At 36.3% G+C, this 22,331-nt stretch overlaps 1 protein-coding gene and 1 non-coding gene across 12 annotated transcripts in view; one reads left to right on the top strand and one right to left on the bottom strand.

The window, feature by feature from the left end:
* Nucleotides 1-1,182: 1,182 nt before the first annotated feature.
* fcho2 (FCH and mu domain containing endocytic adaptor 2) overlaps nucleotides 1,183-22,331 on the bottom strand; it is a 71,412-nt gene continuing 50,263 nt past the window's right edge. For 6 of the 11 annotated variants that reach the window (XM_015339236.2, XM_015339256.2, XM_015339246.2 and 3 more), the window contains 13 exons: nucleotides 21,405-21,511; nucleotides 19,158-19,238; nucleotides 17,497-17,994; nucleotides 14,382-14,497; nucleotides 14,019-14,148; nucleotides 12,903-12,962; nucleotides 10,993-11,104; nucleotides 9,914-10,069; nucleotides 8,504-8,636; nucleotides 7,347-7,546; nucleotides 6,059-6,123; nucleotides 5,350-5,514; nucleotides 1,183-4,584 (listed from right to left, as the gene is read on the bottom strand). In XM_015339236.2, the coding sequence (XP_015194722.2) occupies nucleotides 4,562-4,584; nucleotides 5,350-5,514; nucleotides 6,059-6,123; nucleotides 7,347-7,546; nucleotides 8,504-8,636; nucleotides 9,914-10,069; nucleotides 10,993-11,104; nucleotides 12,903-12,962; nucleotides 14,019-14,148; nucleotides 14,382-14,497; nucleotides 17,497-17,994; nucleotides 19,158-19,238; nucleotides 21,405-21,511 (1,846 nt within the window). In that variant the 3' untranslated portion in view covers nucleotides 1,183-4,561. The remainder of the gene's footprint in view (nucleotides 4,585-5,349; nucleotides 5,515-6,058; nucleotides 6,124-7,346; nucleotides 7,547-8,503; nucleotides 8,637-9,913; nucleotides 10,070-10,992; nucleotides 11,105-12,902; nucleotides 12,963-14,018; nucleotides 14,149-14,381; nucleotides 14,498-17,496; nucleotides 17,995-19,157; nucleotides 19,239-21,404; nucleotides 21,512-22,331) is intronic. The other 5 variants (XM_015339261.2, XM_015339296.2, XM_015339284.2 and 2 more) reach the window with 3 other exon arrangements.
* On the top strand, nucleotides 21,239-21,311 carry trnak-cuu (transfer RNA lysine (anticodon CUU)). The gene has a single exon. It is a non-coding gene; the product is annotated as a tRNA-Lys (tRNA).

Below are 22,331 nucleotides of genomic sequence, written 5' to 3'. Positions count from 1 at the left end.
AGGAGCAAGCAGAGATAGAGGGAAGATCTGAGGCTGTTTTGCTGGTAAAAAAGTAAAAGATAATTCTGAATAATGGAACAAGAACGGGTGCTTTTTCAAACGTCCTCAAGAAGGCAATTTGTCAGTGAAGGTTTATTTTTAAACATGATGAAGACCCTAAATGTATGTGGAGACAGCCTTAATTAAAAAACAAAAACACACAACAGGGTTCTGAAATGGTTGGGCGGGTTCTGACAGTTCGGTGACCTTAGCCCATTTAAAATGCTTTAGTAAGCTTGTCAGGACACTGAAAATTAAGAGTATCTTCAGACGTTAGTGCTTTTGCCTCAAAGCTCTGGGGTCCGGAATTTGATTATGGAGTGGGTCTCCCTCTGTGGGGAGTCTTCATATTTGACCCATGTCCATGTAACCATATGGGTTTCCCTTAGTTCAATCAATCAAGGGTTATTTATCAATGCACGAACAGAAAAGCACACAGTGGTGTTGTCGGCAATGAAGTGCTTTATCCATGAAGTGGTTAAGAGGGATAGAAGGGTAGAAGGACACAGGTTTATAGTTTATTTTCTTCCCACACTCCCAGGAGTGTTCAGGGTGTTCAGGGCAACTGGTAGTCTCCCTTATATGGTATATGTGTGTGATCCCTGTAAAGGAGTGATGTCCCATGTAAGGTGTTGTCCCTTCTTGTGCTCCGTACCAGCTGTGTCAAGATAAATCAGTTTGTCAAAATGGATGGATAATTATTATTTGTAAATCAAGTTCTGGACAACATTTGCACTTAAAGGACATACTTAAATTCAGATGTACTGCTATAGTTCCATGACAGGTTGCATTGTAAGGCTGTTTTGGCTACAAAGAGGGATTAACCTATGACATAATATTAAACTACAACGCCAGATAGAAAGACACTGTTGCATTTTCATATGAGAAGGTTAATGGCCATATAAATCAGAGCAAACCATTTGATTTACATCCAGTTTCCTAGTTATAACTGCCAGTTATGTCTGCTCTATAGCACCTTTAGCAGTAAATGTACTGAAAATGTGGAAATATAAGATCTTCTGCTGCACAATTCATGCCCCTTGAAAGTCATCAGGATATGCTATTGGATGCCCTAGGTGCCCTAGCACCTTGCAAAGCTGCTTACATGGCACATTAAAAAAACAAGAAAATGAGCACAGGACACAGAGTTGAGAAGTATTTATATATATGTATATATATTACACATTTATTACAGGCACATTGAATTATAAAGTGAAGACAAGTGGCAAAGATTTTGTAAAATTTACATTTCATGAAAAATTGTTTAAATATACAGATTTTTATCTACTAGAAAACCATTTGATTAGTTTTTTCCATATACAACCAAAGGTTTTTTTCATAAAAGCTCCAATTCCCAAGGAAAATTTAACTGACGTCTTAGTGGCAGCTAGAAAGGATATCTTGGTATAAGGAAGCAAGAACCAGCTCGCTAAATATACAGAGTATATAAAGTTCCTGTAGACTTATACTTCAACGCTGTGCATAGTAGAGCTGCGGCCTTCCCAGTGGACTTTGCATTTTCAGATACCAAGTCATCCCTCGTCAATGATGCTACAGCTGCACAATCATTTAGTTCGCTCCCTATTGTTTAAAGTGGCTTTAAATGGACTTTAATCCCAAACCTCATATTTACAACAAACAGGTCATTAGGTTTTTCTTCCAATAACTACAGATTAACTCCAGCTAAAACCCAAAACAAAAGCTGAGTGTGCTTTTTGTGACTCAATTTTACATTGACCGCATACCAGGCAGTTGAAGAAAAAAGCTTTCCCTTTGAAGACATGTGTTCACTCACACTACCATTTAAATCTTATAAAATAATAAAGATGTAAAACAATCTTACACAGCAGCCAGTGGAAAAGTGTCTTTTGAAACACCTCTTGTGTGTCCCCTTAAGTATTTCAAAGGCCATTTCAACTAGGTTCCATGCCTGTTAGGAATTACTGAAAAAAAATATATTTATTCAATCAAAATAAATACCTTTATCATCCAAAATGGAGATCATCATGCACAAATCCTTCTTCAATTATTAGAGAAAGCCATCACAGATCATCCTCTGCTCCAGACTTCATAGGTCAGTAACAACGGCTTTCAAATGATAAAGTTGGTTCAATTATCTAAAAATGCAAAGCCCGTAACTAGGGGGCCTTCAGCGTTTCACAATTTGTTTTAAGATGTCCTTTTTTTACTTCTGGTTGTCTCTGGGTAGAAGAAGTAACCAGAGAGTGCCTTCAAACACAGAAAACACAACAGCTATTTGTTGTCTATACAGGTTGACTTCCTGAAAAAGACCACTGTTGACAATCTATGTTTGGAAGCACTGTAGATGGCATAGAAATGTTCTAATCACATTAAATTAAACAGTGTATAAATAAATACCTGGAGACAACTGGTCTATTTCTTAATCTGCTACCGCTGACTGAAAAGAAAAACAGTCCTTAAAGACAGACTGCCTTTGGATTGGTTAATGAAAAGTTACAAAAATTATTCTTAGGATCAGAAAAGGTATTCATCATATGGGGGTGAGATCCTTCCATCTGTTATTTCATTAAGAAGGACACAAGCATTCAAATTTATTACACGCTATAATGCTTTTCCTACATCTCGTGCTTGCGGTTCACCACTACTGTAACTACAACAACAACATCGATAACATCTTCCTGTAGTGGCTTGAAACCATACACAGTTTGAAACAAAATATTGCCTTTCATTCTAACCTCACAATTAAAAAATACAAAATGTAAGGTGGGGATACAGCTGTTGACCATTCTTTCATTTTGTGCATCGACACATATCATCTCATTACTTTCAGAGCTCATTTTGTGTGTGTTAACAGTGCTAAAAATGTTTTGATTTTCCCCAATGAAATAATTTACAACTTGCAATACAATTACGTTCTAGAGGTATTTCATATTAATCATTTTACATCTGGACAACATCAGACAAACAAGCAGTGGTGCACACAAAAATCTATACAGTCAATGCTTCTTGCTTGGTTTCATTCAATTCATCTCGTCTTAAATGCAAAACATTTATTTTTTGGGATTGTGCTACATCATTTAATAAACTGTGTACAAGTAAACACAATTAAACATCAATTAGATTAATAATTGAATGTAAAATTGAAAAATTTCAAAGTAAGCATTACCCTTTTTGTAACAAAAATATTACAACAGAGTAAAGCTGGAATTTGCCTGTGGGTTACTTTTAGCAAATAGTTTTCTATTTAAATACAAAAATGAATTAATTTGATGTTCATAATATATACTTTCCCACAATAAGTATTTGTAATGCTTTAATGGAGATACATCTTATATGATCTAAGATAGTACCTTCAATTTGATGGAACAAAATTATAAGTAGGGCCAGTGATATTTGGCTCAGCCTTGTTTGATTAATGAAAATCATTGGCAGAAAGTGAAAAACAACCAAACCTGCCTAAATAGTTGCAAAACATATTTATAATTCAAAAGACCACTGACCACATTAGCTGTTGTAAGGACAAATCTATGACTTCAACATGCTGAAATTTCAAACTCCAAGCAAGTAGCCTGCATTTCCCTTCAGCATCCAAATAAAAATTAGAGTATAAAATAATTGGTATGCACAAAAGTCATGTTGTGCTCTTATACTGCATTAGAAGTAAAAATGTCATATTAGTATTCGAAAACTAGGAAAATTAGGCACATTAAGATTCACAGAATAGAAACATTAAAAAAAGAGGCACCGATGTAGTCATGTTGTTTAGTAAAAACAAATGACCGGATATTTTCTAACAGTCTCTAATATAGTCACCATTAATGTACATATTCCAAAAATGTAAATCCATTCTGAGAGCTTATATTGAACCATTGCACATTTTATCAGTAATAACACCATGCTCTTACCTTGACTTTTTTTAAATCCACAGATTTGGAATTGAGCCTTTCTACATAAGTCAATATAATGCAGCTGAAACATTGAAGATCAAGGCCAGGTTTCCATTATTTTCTAACTGTAATTATTCATTCTATTGTTTTAGTTTAGTTATATGGTTAAAGTCAATATATATTGGAGGCAAAGCAGGGTATACATAGAAAAAAACCCTTTAACGTTCGGCAGCAAAGTTAGTGCAGGGTTTTTAAATTTATAGCCATCCAATATACAGTATCACTACTACACATACTGTTAACTATACATATGAAACAAATACTATTGTTTTGACTTTATAAAAGCCTGAATAAATCAAAAGTGTACTTAATTGGTTTGAATTTCGAAACGTCCTGACAGCCCAAGTTTTCTTTTTTTTTTCAAGTGTTCAAAATCATATCAGTGCTAATTTGATGTAGTAAAAATATTGTTTCTTCCAAAAAGGTGCATTTTAATTAATGTAAAGTTATTTTCAAAAATGTAAAAAAAAAGTTATTGCCAAACCCTTCAGATTTCTTACTGGAAGCCGCCGCCTTCTCAAAACAAGATAAAACAACAAAAATAGCACGGAAAGTTTCAGTTGTGCTTCTCGGAACAAAGCATTCCTGCAGCATCAGCAGTCTGCCATATATCGTCCTGAAAAATAAAGAAAAAGAAGCAGAGAACTCAGAGATTTGCTCTTCAAATGCCACTAAACAAAAGACATATTTTGGAAATTATTTCCTCATAGACATGACACAAGGTATCTTAATAAAATATCTTTCAATGCATATTTTCTAGATATTAATTTGTTCTGTTAATCAGTTTAAAAAAGGGTCATACTGTTATGGTTAAGGCAAAAATGAGTAGGCTCATTTCGCAGCTAAGGGTCACAACATTCCTGGAAATGGCTGACAGATAATAATGGATTGCTGAAGAATTGTTTGGACAACATCATCGAAATCTTGACTGAGGTCCCCATAACTTTTTAAAGAGTGACTGCAGTGATTACTTAAAAACGTTTATTTTGAGAATGTGGGAACATTAATAAGCTGGATCATATTTAGCCTACTGTAGCCTCAGCACCGATACTGTACAAAGAAATGTTTGGCAGACAGGAAGCAATTATTGGTTTGAGACGTTTGCCAATTTCTATCAATCAACACTGTCATTCTGCAGTGAGATGGCATGCTCGAATCATTTTAAAACTACAATTACAAATGATGAAGCAGAGGGCAAATTTTAATGTGCAGTAATACAACAAACCTTACTTTTGACTTAATTAAACCAGTGATGAACATTTGTGAATTTAAATTCTAACTGTAATTTAAGAAAATTTCACTTTATTAAGCGAATTAAGCAACAGAACTATGAACTATAATTCTCAGAAGACACATGAACAGAAAACTGAAAACATCTTACCTGTAGCAAATCTCTTTTTAGTTAGGGAAAGCCTATAGCCACTCCCAACAAGCTCCAGATCTACTCCAGAAAGAGTATTTCCTTCACTTAAAAATTGCACTGCAAGTGTGGCAGGGTTAGTAGGTCCTTCTGAAAGATCAAATTTTGCCCTGAGGCTCCCTGAACCTATAAAAAGTAAAAGACAGTTGCTGTAGTGTTTTTATTAATTACTTTCACAGGCACTAGAGTATTCTAAAACCCTGTTGCTGACTTCTCTTTAATTCTGCTTTTAGACTTTTAATATGTTATGTCACATACTGTACTAGACTGTTTTAATTACATCAAACCAAAAAAAGGTATCAAATACTGCAAACAAGTTGGCAAAAATTGGAGAGAAATGTGATACTTTAACAAATAGCCCAATTATTATCATTGCAGAATGCCTAACATCTAAAAAATACAAGTCTGATCACAAAAGTATTACTACTGTTCACACTAGGAAAACCTGAATAACACGTTTTCACAAATGATAGAAACCATATGGTTAGGAATAATAAGAAGATCAACTTCTAGTTAAGGATTTAATTAACTCTACATCTGACCAGCAGGACATTTAATACAAGATAAGGCAGATTAAGTAAGACAAGCCACTTAAGTGCACCAGGCTCCTCTGTCTTTGCATTTGTTTAATATTTTCCAAAACTGTTTTCATGCTGCTTTTATAACATACCTTCATTCTCAGATTTCTCTGAGATTTCTTGTATCTTCCATAAGGCTTTGTTCTGCTCTGCACTCCTGTTATGAAATATGAACATTTTTTTTTAATATACTGTAACAGATACCAAGTGTTAATGTTAAGCTTTTGAAAATAAAATGGGATACAGGTGTCCGAATTAAGCGTTATCAAAGAGTAAAAAAGTAGGAAGAAGCATTTTAGTTATTTGCTAGAAATGTATTTTGCCAGATGAGAAAGACTAGCACATATTAAAGTATTATGTGTATGTTAAATGAACTTCATAATCCTAATCCCTCCTTCTCTAGTCATCTTCCCTACCTCTTAAAGTTTCTGAAGTCAAAATTGTTACTTTCCATTCCCAGTAATGTATTAAAATGACAAAATAAATGAAAGAAATAAAGCAGGTCACCCTGATGACATAAAGATATCCAGTGCACTAAATAATAGGAAGATCCTGTGCAGTGTATTTAAAACCTAAACAAAAAATGTTCTCCTTTTTTGTGCTGGGAAAAAAACCAACATTTCTATGCCCAAGTGCCTATTTCACAAGTTCCCTTTTTTTCTATTGATCAAAGTTGTGCTGATATGTATCAGATTACTATGACTTATATTATTGTTTCAGTGTCTGTTTCATTCAATTATGCTAAATTACACTACTCCAGTCCTTAGATTGCAACAGCATGACCACTGTCTCATCATCTCACTAACTCTGCCTCCCTGGCTCTCCTGGCTGCAGAATGTGTCATTTTCTACATCTTGTCAACTTGAAAAAATCATACATTTGCAAATACTTTTAAGAGGACTACTTTAAAATAAAAAAAATGGCAAATCTGTCCATCCATTAACAGAAAGATGCTTCTTCCTGGAGAGTTTCACTGTAACCCAGAGCCTCTCCCAGACGCTCTGTGCACAAAGCAGGACTATATCATGGACGGGAAGCCGATCTATTCCAGGACAAACAAACTCATGAGCACACAGGGACGAGTTTGAGACTTGCCAGCATTTATTCTTGCCAGCGAATTTCTGGAAGGTGGGAGGAAACCAGAATATCTTGCAAAATCCCACGCGAGCTGAACCCAGGACCTAAGCCTGGGAAGCAGCAGTGCTAACTTCCATGTCATCCTGCTGCCCACAAATGCCATGTCGTAATACAACATTACAAATAATTCACCTCAGAGAAGACTCAAACATGAAACTGCTTTTGTTAGGTACTATACTCAGAGAATGCAGACAGAAATGGTGTAAATAACTTTATGTCAGCCTGAAAAGGAATGTAGCCTACCAAATTGCTGTTGGAATAGACTGCATATTAGTAACTCCACCATCAACTGGCACCAAGACTTGCACATTGGACAAAACGCCAGGACTCAGCATCGACTCTGGGTTGTATCTGTAATCCACTCTGACATCTGTTGTGCCAGGAGAGCACTTCCAGTACACTGCCAAATTCAGCGGAGTAGACTTGATTCCATTTGAAGAAACCTGTAAAACATAATAAAAGACATTAGATACATACATGCCTTCAAAAAAGTGTTATTCTGCACTGTGCTACCCATTTCCTTCAATGATTTTCATTCTTTATTCAGATCTCAAAATCCTACTGCAAATTTAATTTAAAAAAGGTGCGTTTTTAGCTTTATGGATGTGTAAAGCAGAATTAACAATGATAATGGGAAGGAACCCCTGACAAAGAGCCAATGAGGATTGCTAAATGGAAATGTGATGCATTAGCTACAACACTTTATAATGCATACTCATGTAAATTATCTGGGGCTGCAAAGGAGAGCAACCCGAGTCAGATCTTTTGGTTTGTGATCTTTGGGCTGTACCTGCTTGAGTTTGAGTACCTGCCTATCCTTGACAATGAGATTGTAACAACCCCTCTGCCTAACAAGGCTTAGCTGAATTGGTGATGATGAAGAAAACCGGGCAAGAAATGCTGGAACATATTCATTTACAGGACCGTATTTATAGATGGGACTGCTGGGAATTCAAAGCCATCTTGCTCCTGAAGTTTTGCTATAAACTTCAGTAATGCATAATGGTTAGATATTGATGGAATGATTGAAAATGACTAAAATATCTGCCCATAATAAAGTCATTCTAATTAATTTAGCTTGAATGGAAATTTCATTGAAATAAATTGTACTTCCAACTAACATTTTTGAGGGCTTACCCATGCATAATTAAAGAAATGTAAGTGCTTCATTTTATATTTTTATTTTAATATTTACAGTTAGAATATTGTTAGTTCATTAATATTCAACAATATCTTCAGCAAACTATTTTAGAAAGCTTTACTAAAGTATACAGCAAACCTCGGGCAGGAATTGCTGGGCTTGTTTGCAGACGATACGATGTGGTTTTCTGAGCCCACGCATTCAGAGGAACTGTCCATTCAAGTAATGTAAATGCGAAGAGATTACTGCTTCTGTTTACCTGGTATTTCAAGATGTCCACATTATAGTAAGAGGCAGACGGGTTTTGCTCAGCTGCTTTCCTGAGGTAGCCTGTGAGAGCTTGCATGTTCATCCAGAAGTCCTTGGTGCTGGAATCACTTTGTGAGGGATCACTACATTCAACAGAAACACATGCAAAAATTAACGTGGTATCATGTTATCAGCTGTTTTTCCAGCTCTGTATAGCAGTAATAACATTGCAAGATGGACCCTGTATTAACACTTGCATATTAAATCATGAATGATAATCACGTACACTATTTTTGAGCAGACTGGAGAATGGCCTACAGCAGGCAGACAGATCTTCCGTAAAAAAGAAATATGTTTTTCGAAGGCTAAATTCTATGCACTTTACCTTTCTAACTTTAAACACACTGTATCAAACTCTAAATAATTCGAGACATCCCTTCTCCAAACATTTCAATGTTTTCTTAAATGCTTGAAAATTTAAGCAATATTCTAAAACGTTTAATAACAGTGTACACTAAAGAAACAGACCAAGCCCTTGCAAAAAGTTTAAAATTAAGGTAAGAAACAGTTAACATCACTGCGATATTAAGAATTAAGTGGTCCTCTGCACCAGTGTGACTAATTTGTTACAGAAAAGCTTAGCATGCTTATTACAGATCACGCTCAATGTAGCACAAATCTGACAAAATCAAAGATGAACAGAAACATCTAAAAGTGGTTTTCTTTTGAGACAAGCAGTGGAGCTCATCTGAGTTTGAGCTGCTGGGATGAACACTGTCACTTGAGATTAGATAAAAAAAAACATGAAACCCTAATCTTAGTTTTAAAGACTACAATTGTCCATGATGTCCATCATTTGGACTTGGTGTTCAGAATATATGCAGCACACATAACTTTGTTAGGTGTGCCAAGGCTCATTAGTGAGGAGGAAAAAACTCTAAAGCCCAGCTGGTGTGGACAAAATGCCACCATTGAAATTCATTCATGGCGTATGACATCGAGCATACAGTAGATTTTTATAACCCACTGGTGATCATTTTAGTTTAAATGTAATTTGCAGGAGAAGGTATAGTCACAACATAGCACTACAGTGAATACAAGACAGAAGATACTCTGAAAGAATTTGTTCTTCATGCCTATTTCTATTTTTTTTTTTAGAATATACTATATTATATTCTATGATAGAAATGTTTCAGACATTTTAAATGCCCAATTGTGGGTTTGAAACAAGTTTACAAGTCATATCTTCTTAACAGGTACTCTATGTTAATAAGCAAAATTAATAAGCTTTACTGTAATGCTTTAAGTTAACATGTCTGTGTACATCTAGTTATCATTGCATTATGAAAAATGTTGTTTTTAATTGAAAACCAAAGCTCTGTAACAATTCTTATATTCTTTCATTTTTATATGACTTTACCTGTATAAAAGCTGTTGGTTAGGAAGAATCTGTTCAAGTTTGATAGTATTCTTTAATCGAAAGCTCAGGACAGCTGGAGATGGGTTGCTGGTAAAAATCTTGATAATGCCACTGGGGAAGGATATTGTTATATCTCCAGTAATTTTTACAATGCACCTGTAAATAAAAAATCAAAACCCCAACGTATTTCAACAATGACACAGTACTGTAAATTTCCAGAAATCAGTTACTGCAGAATCACATTACATTAAAAACACATTAAGCTTTTTACTTCACGCTGGGTTGAATGACATCAGATTACAAAAAACAATTGCTGGTCAGAGAAAAAAAAATATTAGGCAAAAATCCAATAGCAATCTATTGGGAAAGTTACAAATAAACAGGCTATTTGTTTAACAGCACCTTTTATAAAAGTCTCATTTTATAACTGCTTCTATCAAAGGATTTTTAGTTACATTTCAGTTAAATCCCTTAATAAAACCCTAGTTGCTGTTAGTTTAAAAAGGTCTGGTCTTTTCTTCACAAGCTCTCTGAACATGTACTGTAAATAAGCCCAGGGTGTCCCCAGTCACAATTTCACAGGCCTCTCTTGTGTCTCTGCTTATTCTTCAAAGAAAAAAACTAGACACATTACACTATTTGTACTGAGCACATTAATTTATTTCTATATTGAAAGGGCTACAACTATTTTTAAAGCTTTATAAAAAATAATATATTGTGTACATTTTGATGTGCGGATTCTTCTACATTTTTCAATTCCTAAAACAAGTTTTGGTAGTGCCACAAATCTGTTTGAATGGCTTTTATGTTTGCCGCTGATGTCCTGAAAATCCAATTAAAACCAGCAACACAGACCTGCCCACGTTCCCAAAATGCCAACGTTTGGCCTCCAGCCCAACCCAGGGAGTTCACTCCCTTTTTTCATTGACCACCACACTACTGGTTAGAGCTACATCCCAGCCAGACATTCTTCGGCCCTTAAACATTCTTTGATTAATTAATTCTTTGGCCCTGAAATCCAGCAATCTTAAACTGCTCTCTTTATTCTCCATTAAGAGAACCAGCCATGTGAAACTTACTTTGAGGGATCGGCCCCTTTGAAGTAGGCATTCACCGACTCTGTGAACGCCACGGCAATGGGCAACGAATCCTGAGACCCAAGGCTGACTGGGCTGGGACCACGAGATGTTCCTGATGGGGAGACAAAGTACAATGCATTCACGTTAATTGGTTAAAAAAACATTCTTGACCTTTTTGCAAAGGATACTAAGTTAGTCTGTTGTAAACCATATGTGATCACTCTCCAGCACTGCTACCTCTAATTACTTTGAATAGCATGCTCTGGACTCTGGACTTGATCTCACAGCCATTTATTATCACAACCGTTTTATCTTTTTCAAAGACATACACAAACCCTCTAATTCTGGCATTTTTCTTAAATAACAAATACAATTTCGGAAACTTCAGATGATTGCGGTTTTGATTGCCATGTTTCATACACACCAGGAGAAGGACTAAGATTAAACTGTCCCGGGCTGTTTAATGACAGGAGGTTGTTGCCAAGTGTTTGAAAGTAGAATTTATGTTGTAAAAAATCGTAAATAGTATACAGTATGTAGTCATTCTGTTCTTTTTTAACACAAATGGGAATGGAAATTATTATCATAGCCAATACCATACCTTAAAAACGACCCAAAATGTGACATTCAAATATATACCAAACTACACAGTGTATAATGAAAAGCCTTTTGAATCACAAATTGTGTGATTATAGTCACTTGTAAAAAAATAAGCCATTAACAGAGAGAAAATAAAAGGGTAAATAAGGTCATGCAGTGATATATACACATATTCAATACTGCAAAAATATTGGGAAGAAACAGTTAAAAAGGTTAAAGAAAGACATTTTGCAAATGCAGCACAATCATTGAGAAAAATTCAGAAATGCAAAAACGTTTAACAAGCACAACATATCAAGAATATTGCATACTGTATTCTGAAAATGCATCTCATGACAGCAGTCAAGACAGCCATTAATCTTATTCAAAGCTCACTTTTGTGAGGGCTCTGCTTTGACACTGTCTCTCCTTAGAATGCCTTGTGATGAAATTTGGAGTAATGGTTGGGACTCTGGACTTACGTCTGAAGGGATGTAGGTTCAAATTCTGGACAGAATGCTGCTGTTGTACCTTTCAACAAATAATTCACTCAAATTGCTCTAATAAATGCTCTGCTGTACAAGGGTACTATTCAGGTGTTTCTGGATCTCTCTGAAGGAACACCATAGAGAGAGGGCATCAGCCCTGTACACAAGCTATGTCACCATTCCCATCTTTTCATATATCCCCTGCATTGGAGCTTTACGAAATCTTGAAATTATGTCTAAACACAATGACATCCCACAGAATACAAGGCTGACCTACGATTCTTTCATGAAAAGTGACTTACAGATATTACAATTAATAGGAATGGGAAAAATAATTTTGCCATCAATTTAAACAGCTGGGATTGCTGGAGCAATCTGGCTAAAGTGGTTTGCTCAAGGGAAAACCAGCTGTTTCGCCACCTGTGATAAGAACTCACAACCTTTTAGAGGAGGGAGTCCAGGGCCAAACTCCTCTTTGATGCACATAATACAACTTAATACAAAAAAAAATGAATAATAGTATACAAAAGGCAAAAAATCTAATTAGAAAATTATCTTCTGGCATGTCACAGAAGTCTAACAAGGTACTGTGTCCAAAAGAAAAAAACATTGTTCTCTGATCATTTATTAAGATTAAACACTATTGTATCAAATTACAATTTACCTGAATCACAAACCAGGCAAAAGAATAATCTTTTTTTCCCCAAATAGTACCAGTGAGTTCAACATCGGCATCAGTGACTTTATAAGATGTTCCAATGTTTTACACAGATGTTAGAAGTTAGAGCACATCGCAAGCATCAGCAGATTGTTAGTACTCAAAAATAATTTCCATTACTGTACCTGCTGGTGTTTCACAGCGCTTTTCAAAAGTAGGCAGTTTCCCAATGAACACATCATCCTCTTTATCATTAAAACAAAAACAAAACAAAAGCAAAATACAATGCAAACAGAAATATCCTGTAGCAAAACTGGCCAACACTCATGTGGCATGTTTCTCTTCAGGGAATGTATGCCCTTATTTAGGCCTGCAATTTTGAAATCAAAATGTACTTTACCTAAAGATGTAAGTCATGTAAAATCAACAAAGATTAAGCTAGATTCATATTCAAGAATACACTGCACAAATGATAGAGATACTGTTTGTCTTCAAAACAGCAAATGAAATGTGTACAATTAAAAAACACACAGCTCTTTACTTGAAATGAAGAACACTTAACAAATGTAGTACCTGATCTTCTGAATGTAGATACAGGTACTGTATATCACTTTATTTTCCAACTAAATAAAAGAGGCAAATTTCACAAACAGTTCCTGAAGGAAGGGATCTCCAAGCCTGGTTAAGTAGAGCTCCAGTCCAGGAGGACTGACAGGTTACCATTAAATCACTAGTTTCAGAAGACATAAAATGAATCAAGTGTGATAAATTAAGCCTCGTGTTATGTGATTTGTTAAATTAATTTAGTGGTCATTTTAGGACTAAAATCTCCTCTTCAGCTCTCAGGGACCACAGTTCTCTGAACTGATTACTTGATCGATACATCAATAGCGGTGCCAATTTTAAGAAACAGGTGATCTACAAAACTAATTGGACTGGGGCTTTCCAGGACCAAGAAGACCTGAGACCCCTGAACTAAGGGCATACTATATTTTGTACTTTTCAGTAGTTACATAAATGACAACGTTCAAGGGTTATGAGCGAATTTCCGTGATAGTGCCTGATTTCCGGCTAACATCAGGCTAAGATACAGTAACACTTCCCTGTAGAAAAACATTAACTGAGACAAGTGGTAAAGACATGATAAGCAGAAATGCTCAAGCATTGAATATAAAACCCTACTTCGCAAGCAAAATACAAGGCAAACAAAAAGCAATTGTAGCACAAGCATGTGATGTATATCACAACATGGCCACAGACTGTTCAGGGCCTATAGGGTGTTGCCGAGTCCTGACACTTACCGACAGTGGGGGTATTAGCAGCACTCATAGAAGCAGTGGAAGACAGTGAGGAGGAGCTCTCTGCACGAGCCAAGGGGGCAGCGGGAGGTGGACTGGCATTTGAGATTTTTGGTGGACTGAATGGTCTTGCCTGGAAAGAAAACACAATACCATCTGCTTTGAGTTTTTTAAGGAGAAAACCACTTCCTCACTAACCATACAGATAAACAGACACAGGCAGATGTACAAATACATATTAGATTAATTTTCTAACCAGGGAAAAATTCTTCAAGAAAAACAGAGAACGTATTCGAGAATAGCAAATAAACAAATGCAGTCTTATTGTCTGGTCTATCTTATCTTAACACTTAGTGCCTTACTTACAATTTCATTAATTCCGGCAAGTTTTGCAGCAGAGAGCTTTGGTCTTGAACTGGGCCGAGGAGGAGGCACTATGGTTCCAGTGGCAAGAGGAGTGGTCGGTCTGGGTGGCACAGGTACTGTCGGGGAAACGGGATCGAAATGAGGTGGCTGAATGCTGATCTTTTACTGCAATTACTGCTGTAGAACCTGATAACAGAAGCTGTACAGGGCCCTGCGAAACTCACAGGTGACGTGGAACAATCTGAATAGCATGCATTTCAGTCCAAAACCTCACAATGCTAACTCCAAAACTTCGCAAATGCTGGTTGCTCAAGATCACTCACAGTCACCCAAGAAGTCTGTTCAGCCGCAACTACAGTGCCTTCCAGAAGGATTCACTACCTACCCTAATGTTTCACTCAGATTATCTAAAGCACACGCAACGTATTTATAAACAAATTAGGCATTCAAATTTAAATTTGACTGTTTATTCAAATAATCATTTTTACAATAAAATTTCAAAAGTGAAATAATCAACCAAACATAAGTTATGTGTGAAAATCTTTTTTGTGAAAGAAGCAGAATGTCGGCAAAAAGTGCACAGAAAATATATCCAAATTGAAATGTACTGATTTCATACGTATTCAAAACCCTATGTCAGCATTTGATGGAAGGACATTAGGCAGCAATTATTGCCGTGAATGTTTTTGGATCGATCTCCACCAGAGCTGCAGGGGGATAGTGTTTTGCCTACCCTTCCTTGCGAAATTGCAGTTCTGACATGTTAATTGGGCATTGCTGATGGAGTGCAATCCTCAAATCTTGCCATAAATTTTCTATTGGATTCAAGACAGGACTTTGACTGGGCCACTCAAGGACATTCACTTTCTTCTTGTCAAACCCCTGAATTGTGGCTTTGTGCATTTTTGCTGTTGAACTGACTCACACAGGTTTTTCGCTTGGATTTGCCCATACTTTGCTCCATCCATTTACCCATTCTTGACAAGCTTCCCGGTCCCCGCTGCTGAGAAGCAGTCTCATAACACAATGCAGGCACCGCCATGCTCAACAGCTGGCATGTTACTGACTGTGTGATGTGCGGTGTTGGATTTGCCCCTGATGTAATGCTTTGTACTTAAACAAAAACTGTCTGACCAAAAAACCTTGTTCCACATGTCTACAGTATTATTATTTACTTGCTTTGTCACAAACTCCAGATGAGATTTAAAATGAACATTTTCCTGTAAACGCTATTTTCTTCCCACTCAGCCACACAGGACTGCTTTGTAGTTAACACTGACCTCCATGTCAGACACAGAACTTCTTTCAAAGTCGGCAAAGTTTAACAGTGACATCTCTTACCAGGTTTCTGCTTGCTTTGGAGCTCTATCTGGAAAAGTAGCCTGATCTGGGTAGGATGACACCAATTCTTATCGAAATTCAACATCCTTTAAAGGGATAAATGTTGAAATGTTTATTGTGACCTTTGTTTGATTTGTGCTTCTGTACCACTTGCTCTTAATGGAAGATTTGTTGTATCACTACAGGAGTTGTGTCTTGAAATTCAATATCTGAGGGAAATTACAGAGTCTGAGGCTTTTACTCTGAAACCACTTCAATACAACTACACTAGTTTTGTGACATTTCAACTTTTGCACCTAAATTAATTTAAGGTCATTGTGGCAGAGGTTGAATATTAATTTAAAACTGAATCTTCTATTTTTCTTTGCAAAATGCTTGTATTTACACATTATCTGCATTATGGAGCAGACGGAGTACTTCCTATATAAAAAATGTGGATTTAAATGCGTGATGATTGCACAGATGGAAACAAAACGTAAACCTAGAACTTTGCAGGAGCTGAATACTTTTGAAAGGCACTGCACATGCATTTTAAGTCACCACAATCACAACACAAGGGGGGTGTATTCAATCTTCTAATTACAAACGTAATTTCTACATTAAAAATTCAACATTTCACCCTAACTGAAAATCCCCTGTAGGTGTCAAACTCCACAGCTGGTTATTCCTAACTTAACGTGCTAAAGTGATTCTGCCAAATTCACCAGTTCCAAGCCACTGCAAATTGAAGACTTAAGGGTGATCTACAGTGTAAGAGTGCTTCTCACCTCCTGAGATACTGAAATCTCTGCTGAGTTTCATTCCAGCTGGGTCCTTAATTACTGCTGCTAATTGATCTACTGGGTTTTAAAAAATCCCTATTAAAACTGTATTATTTCAAACAATGAATTTGCAAATTACACAATTGCTCCTTTACATCTGACTGAAAAGGCCCTTAATAGACAACACATTTATGATAAGCAGATAAAGTGTGAATGCCAATGTATCAAACACTCCCACAGCGATTTTTATCCTTCTACTTCAATCCAATTGGTTATGTTTAAGCTAATACATCTGAATAAGGGGATTTATGAAACTCTGGGTTTATCTGTTGTACTTACAGACCCCACACAGTTATTATGAGCTGAACAAACAGAAAACTGAAATCAATTTGTTTGAGATTACAAACGTGGCTGGAGCAAACACCAGAGGACACTGCGGTCCTCCTGGACCAGGGAATAGAGACACTGACCTACAGTGAGACCTGCTGTATTGTGGCTCTCCCGATCCAGGGACACAGGAATACATAAAGCATTTTAAAAGTGACACTTTATAAAAATGACTGAGATCATGGATACACTGAAAGATGGAAATATTCTATTACAACACTCATCCGCTAGAAAAGTAATCACTATCACTAATCACTATCACTTTATCACTAATCGAGACAATCATAACAATGCATTCTTTATGGTAAGGGTTTAAAAAAAATCACCCTGTTGCATTTCCGAAGAATCCTCAGAAAAATCAAAACAATCCAAGCACAAAACACGAGGCTCAGCAGCCAAAACCATCCAAATAAAAATCCACACAGTGCAAAGTACGTTCCCTCACAGCGGTTTGTAAATAAGGCAAAAATACAATTAGGGTAAGAAGTACCAGGCACATCCACAAACACACACACAACAGCAAAATAAAATGTTAAGACTCTATGCTTGCACAAAGAAAAAAAAGTATAACAAAAGCAAATTCCTCTAAATATAAATCAAACCATACAATGCATGCTTTCAGTTACCGTTTTGCAAAGGATTAAGAACAGGTGTAAAGCTATCATCCACTGGCGCTGGAGAAATTTTAGAGAGACTGATGTTTTCTTCAATGAACAGCTTTGCACTATATGTGACATTGTTAAAAGGGTCAAGTGGGTCATCTGAAAAGAACTTAACAGAAGAGGCAAAGGCAGGTGGGGCTGGTGAGCTGCTGGTAGCTTGAGCCTGCGGTCTCTGGGAGTCCTTTGGATTGACATTTAAGCGTCTGCATGGGACAAGTTCATCGTTAAAAGAGATCCACTGACTCTGAGACCAAGAAATAGATGAAAGTATGTCCATGCTTTCTGGAGCAGGTTTCAAGGCTGAGGAAGCGCTAGGATATATGCAGTCTGAATGCTCTGGGGAAGGGCTCTTGGGGCACGACATGGGTTGGAGTCCAAGGAATGCTTCATCTACTAAACTCCAGGGCGAAGCACTGGGAGAACTGGAAAGAGAGGCATTCTCCTTGTGCAACACCAGATCAGCTGGAGAGAAAAGGAACAGGCGAAAGCAGCACAATGTGAAATCCAAACAGGAAGAGCTGGAAAAAGTAAAGAGTGACGGCCTGAGAGAGATCAGAAAGATATTTAACAGCTGAAAGAAGGGCTGCAGGGTATGGTAAACTCACAAGAAATTATGTAAAAAAAAAAGAATCAGAATGTCAACAGGAAAGAAACTGTTTCCGAACACTACAAAACCTAGTTTACATACTTAAAAAAGATCAGCCTTTTGCATTAAATTTATTAGACATTCTGAATACTGAATTATACAATTTATGCATATTTCCCTATGTCGAGCTACTACAACTACTGTATCATTTTCAGTTTTGGTCACTTGTTACCTGTCTGTATGTACCAGAATTCTCTATACTGTTATCAAGCCAGCTCTAGCTCTCATTCCTTAATTGACAACCCATTAGTGAACATCAACAAAAACACAATAAAGGAAATAAAAATGAACCTATCTATTACTCAAACATGAGTGATATACCCCTTGTTACCAAGTGATAAAGTAATCTATGCAGAATGAACGAAAAAGAATGTTTAGCAGAACCAACTACCCTTTTTGTGTTAAAGAAGAGCTGCTTAATGAAGAGGCACAGTGAAAAAGAACCTGATAAAACAAATTACTAGTCATACAGTAGGTGTTCAACACTTAGGAACCTACGGTATTTTGGAATGGCAGCTCTCCAGATCTAATCAAAGATATTGGACTCCCTCACTTTTATCACTGTGCATTTCTTACTAATAGTGGCTTTTCAAAGACTTGGTCTGTCTCTATTCAGAGCTGGATAGACAAAAGCATGCAGAATCCTGGAGGGTGTAGCAGTACTGAGTAAAATAACTACATATCAAATCATTAACAGCTATCAAAAAGGAAACAACACTTTGTGAGTAAGAATATTAAAGCTGAGATACAATAATAATACTGAAAACAAAAAGGCAACATTTGATGAAATAACATGAAAATAAGAAAATCAAAGATTATACCATTCCAAAAGTAATTAAACATGCTAAGATAATTAATTGGGATATAACATACAATTAGATTGCTTTTTTAATGTGTTAGGTTATTCTTAGTGCTTAATATATGGATTTATGCTTACATTATTTGTTAAATTGAAGCAAAATACACTCAACTGTTTTACCTGTAGCAACAGAGGTAGAAACATCTGACTCTTTAGTTTGGACAGAGGAAGGGAAATTTGGTTGGAAAAGAGTAGGTACTGCTAAATAAGAGTACCAAAAAAGGAGGAACAGCAGAGTTAATGGTTAACGACTTGCTTCTGAAAACAAAAACTCAGAAACAAGTAGAAAGGACTTTTACATTTAAATCATTTTTGTGTTGATTTGATGTATGAAAGACACATATTTGTACAAAATGTTAATACAACATTTGCAATGCAATTGTGTTAAGTTAAAACAATAATGTTTTCTGATTTCAAACCTTCTCTAGCAGACAAAACCGAGGATCACAATAACTTAACCCAGTTCATATTTTTCATAATTCATAGAACAGTGTCTACTATTCCAGACTAGACAGGTTATCTATCCATACTGTGACATCTCTTCTGCTATGTCTGTTTCAGTATATATTTCTTACATTGGTGCTCAGATCAAGGGCTTTCTGTATACAGTAGGTCTTAACTACTGTATTGTCACTCACCTATTTTACATTGTATAACACTAGCTGTAACACCACTACATACAGTATAATAATATTGTTAATATCATCACAATGCAATAAATACAACAACCCTTTATGTAATATGTGAGCCATTTCCTTATCAATATTACTACCTCTTTTCTTTCTGCCTGAGCACAGGTGCAATTACAAGCACAAGTACAAGGAAGATTTGAAGTGGTGAAAGTGTGTAGTCATTGCCATACTTACATAAGACAAGAGAAGATCACTTTATTGGGCATATACAATTTATTGTATTAGGAATTTGTCTTTTCGCATACCCCAGCTTGCTCTCCATGAGACACACAGACAGGGAGAGAAGCTTGGGGTCAGAGTGTAGGGCCAGCCATTTATACAACACCCCTGGAGCAGTTGGGGTTAAGGGCCTTGCACAGGGGCCCTACGGAGTAGGATTCCTCTGCCGGCCGCGGGATTTGAACCGGCAACCTTCCAGCCACATCCAGCCAATGTATATGTCCACCATATGTATAGTGAACAGAAGTACTCACTTGTGGTGAAAGCCCAATGCACACTAAACAAAACTGTAAACAGGGCTTCCACATTTTTAGAACACAAATTCTTAAGAATAAATTTTAAACGTACAGGAATGGTGAGGATCAGACGTATTTTAGATATAATAATGTTAGTGCCTCTGCAGAACCTGTAAACCTTTCACAGAAAGCATGTTTGAAAAATCTAATGAAATTAAAAAAAGATTCAAGAATGTAACATAAGATAGTAAATATCTAATATGGTAAGTGTACAAGATAATAAAGTATCTAGTACAGTCTTATTGACCTAGTACTTTGATATTATTTTAATAGGTACTAATTCCCTAGAGTTGGGAGCTCAATTTGTTGTGAAAAGATACATATTTCTCAGGTTGAATGGCTTCTTCTGTTATGGTCTCCTAAATATTTCCAAATGGATGCTCCAATAAATGCTGGATAAGTGGACTGGCCAAGAGGTTCAGAAAATAACAGCACAATGTGACCTATTGAGACACCAAGGGATTCACGTTAACAAAAGCTGAAAGCTTTGCAGTAATGCACTTTATTTACTGGGACTTACAGTTTCCACAGTTACAGTTACAGCTCAGAAATGACATTTAAAAAAAAAAGCAAGGGGTCTTTTTCTCTTTAGTGACAATATCACCCTGCCTAACAAATGTTTTTTTTTTTTCTGTTGTGCTTTTAATTGATACTACAAAAATAAATTTGTGCTCTTAAACCAAAAACAAATGTAAGCGAGAAAGATTGAAATTGAAACTCAATTCTTTTCACCTGAATTCGTTAACAAGCAGCAGGTCTCGCACTGGGATACAGAACTCTTCCAATGTGCAGGAACCAGCAAAAATATTTTCATAACAAAATACTCAAAAACAAAAAAGTGGAAACCAGACATAGAGCATAAATGAAGGTGATGATTAACAAAGTCAGGCTTTGGGATGCTGCTGATGAACATAATTTCATCACCTTCATTTATGCTCTATGTCTGGTTTCCACTTTTTTGTTTTTAAGTATTTTGTTATGAAAATATTTTGGCGCCCGGCTAGCTCAGTCGGTAGAGCATGAGACTCTTAATCTCAGGGTCGTGGGTTCGAGCCCCACGTTGGGCGGTGCCCGTCTCCTTATCTGCAATTTCCCTCACGGGATCAATAAAGTATCTATCTATCTATAATGTAGATAATGAAATATTATCATGACATTACCTGCTGAGGAAGGCACAGAAGAGGGAGCAGCTTCAAGGGGGGGACCAAAGAGTGGGTCCAGGGAAAGCAGATCATTATTGACCTGCCTGCTGCTACTGCTCCCAGTCCTTGAAAGACAAACACAATACCAATGTCATAAATTAAAGCACTGCTCAGCTTCCCTCTAATAAATCTAAAGTTGCTAACAAATCTTTTAACAGATTCCAACCAGACATTGTTACTATCACTGTCAAGCTCAAAACTAAGGGAGCTTCAAAGTACAGTAGTTATTAAACAATATACAGTATCCTTTAAAAAAAAATATATGACCATGAATTCCTACTTAGCACTTCAAGTAACAAGAGGGATTTTCTGTCAATGGTATATCCACAAATATATACTTTAAGTTATCTATTCTATGCTTAGTTTAAGTTCTACTATCAAGCTCTCTGTGAAGAAACAGTGGCGCATTTTGGCTTTTTACACTGGTATGCCTACTTTTCAAGATTGTCCTCTCTTTTCTTAGAAAAGATGTCAAAATCTAAGAGTCTGATTTTAGCTTAAGCAGTTTATTCCATCTGTACCAGTTTAGACTTTTATGTTTGGTTTGTCCTTTATGTAATTATTTTATTAAGATCGATTCTTTCCTGCACACCACTACTGGTAAACATTCCAAAATGAAATCACGCATTACATGCAAAAGCACTGATGTGGTATGTCAAAGTGGATAACAATATTCAGGTTAAATTTCACAACAATTAAATATTAGTCTAAACAGAAGAGAACGATTAAATGCGAGCATTAAACATGTCTGGTAACTAGACATTTTTTAGAAGGAAACCACTATATTTGTGCTCTAAAATGCTCCGACACAGAAATAAAGTTATTATGGATCATCAGGTGGCAATTTCTTTTTTTAAAAAGACACTAATCAAATGTGTAGAGTGT

Source organism: Lepisosteus oculatus, chromosome 3 (genome assembly GCF_040954835.1).
Source record: "Lepisosteus oculatus isolate fLepOcu1 chromosome 3, fLepOcu1.hap2, whole genome shotgun sequence".
Classification (NCBI taxonomy): Eukaryota; Metazoa; Chordata; class Actinopteri; order Semionotiformes; family Lepisosteidae; genus Lepisosteus; species Lepisosteus oculatus.
The sequence above is the reverse complement of the archived record's forward strand: the minus strand, read 5'-3'. Positions and strand labels throughout refer to the sequence as shown.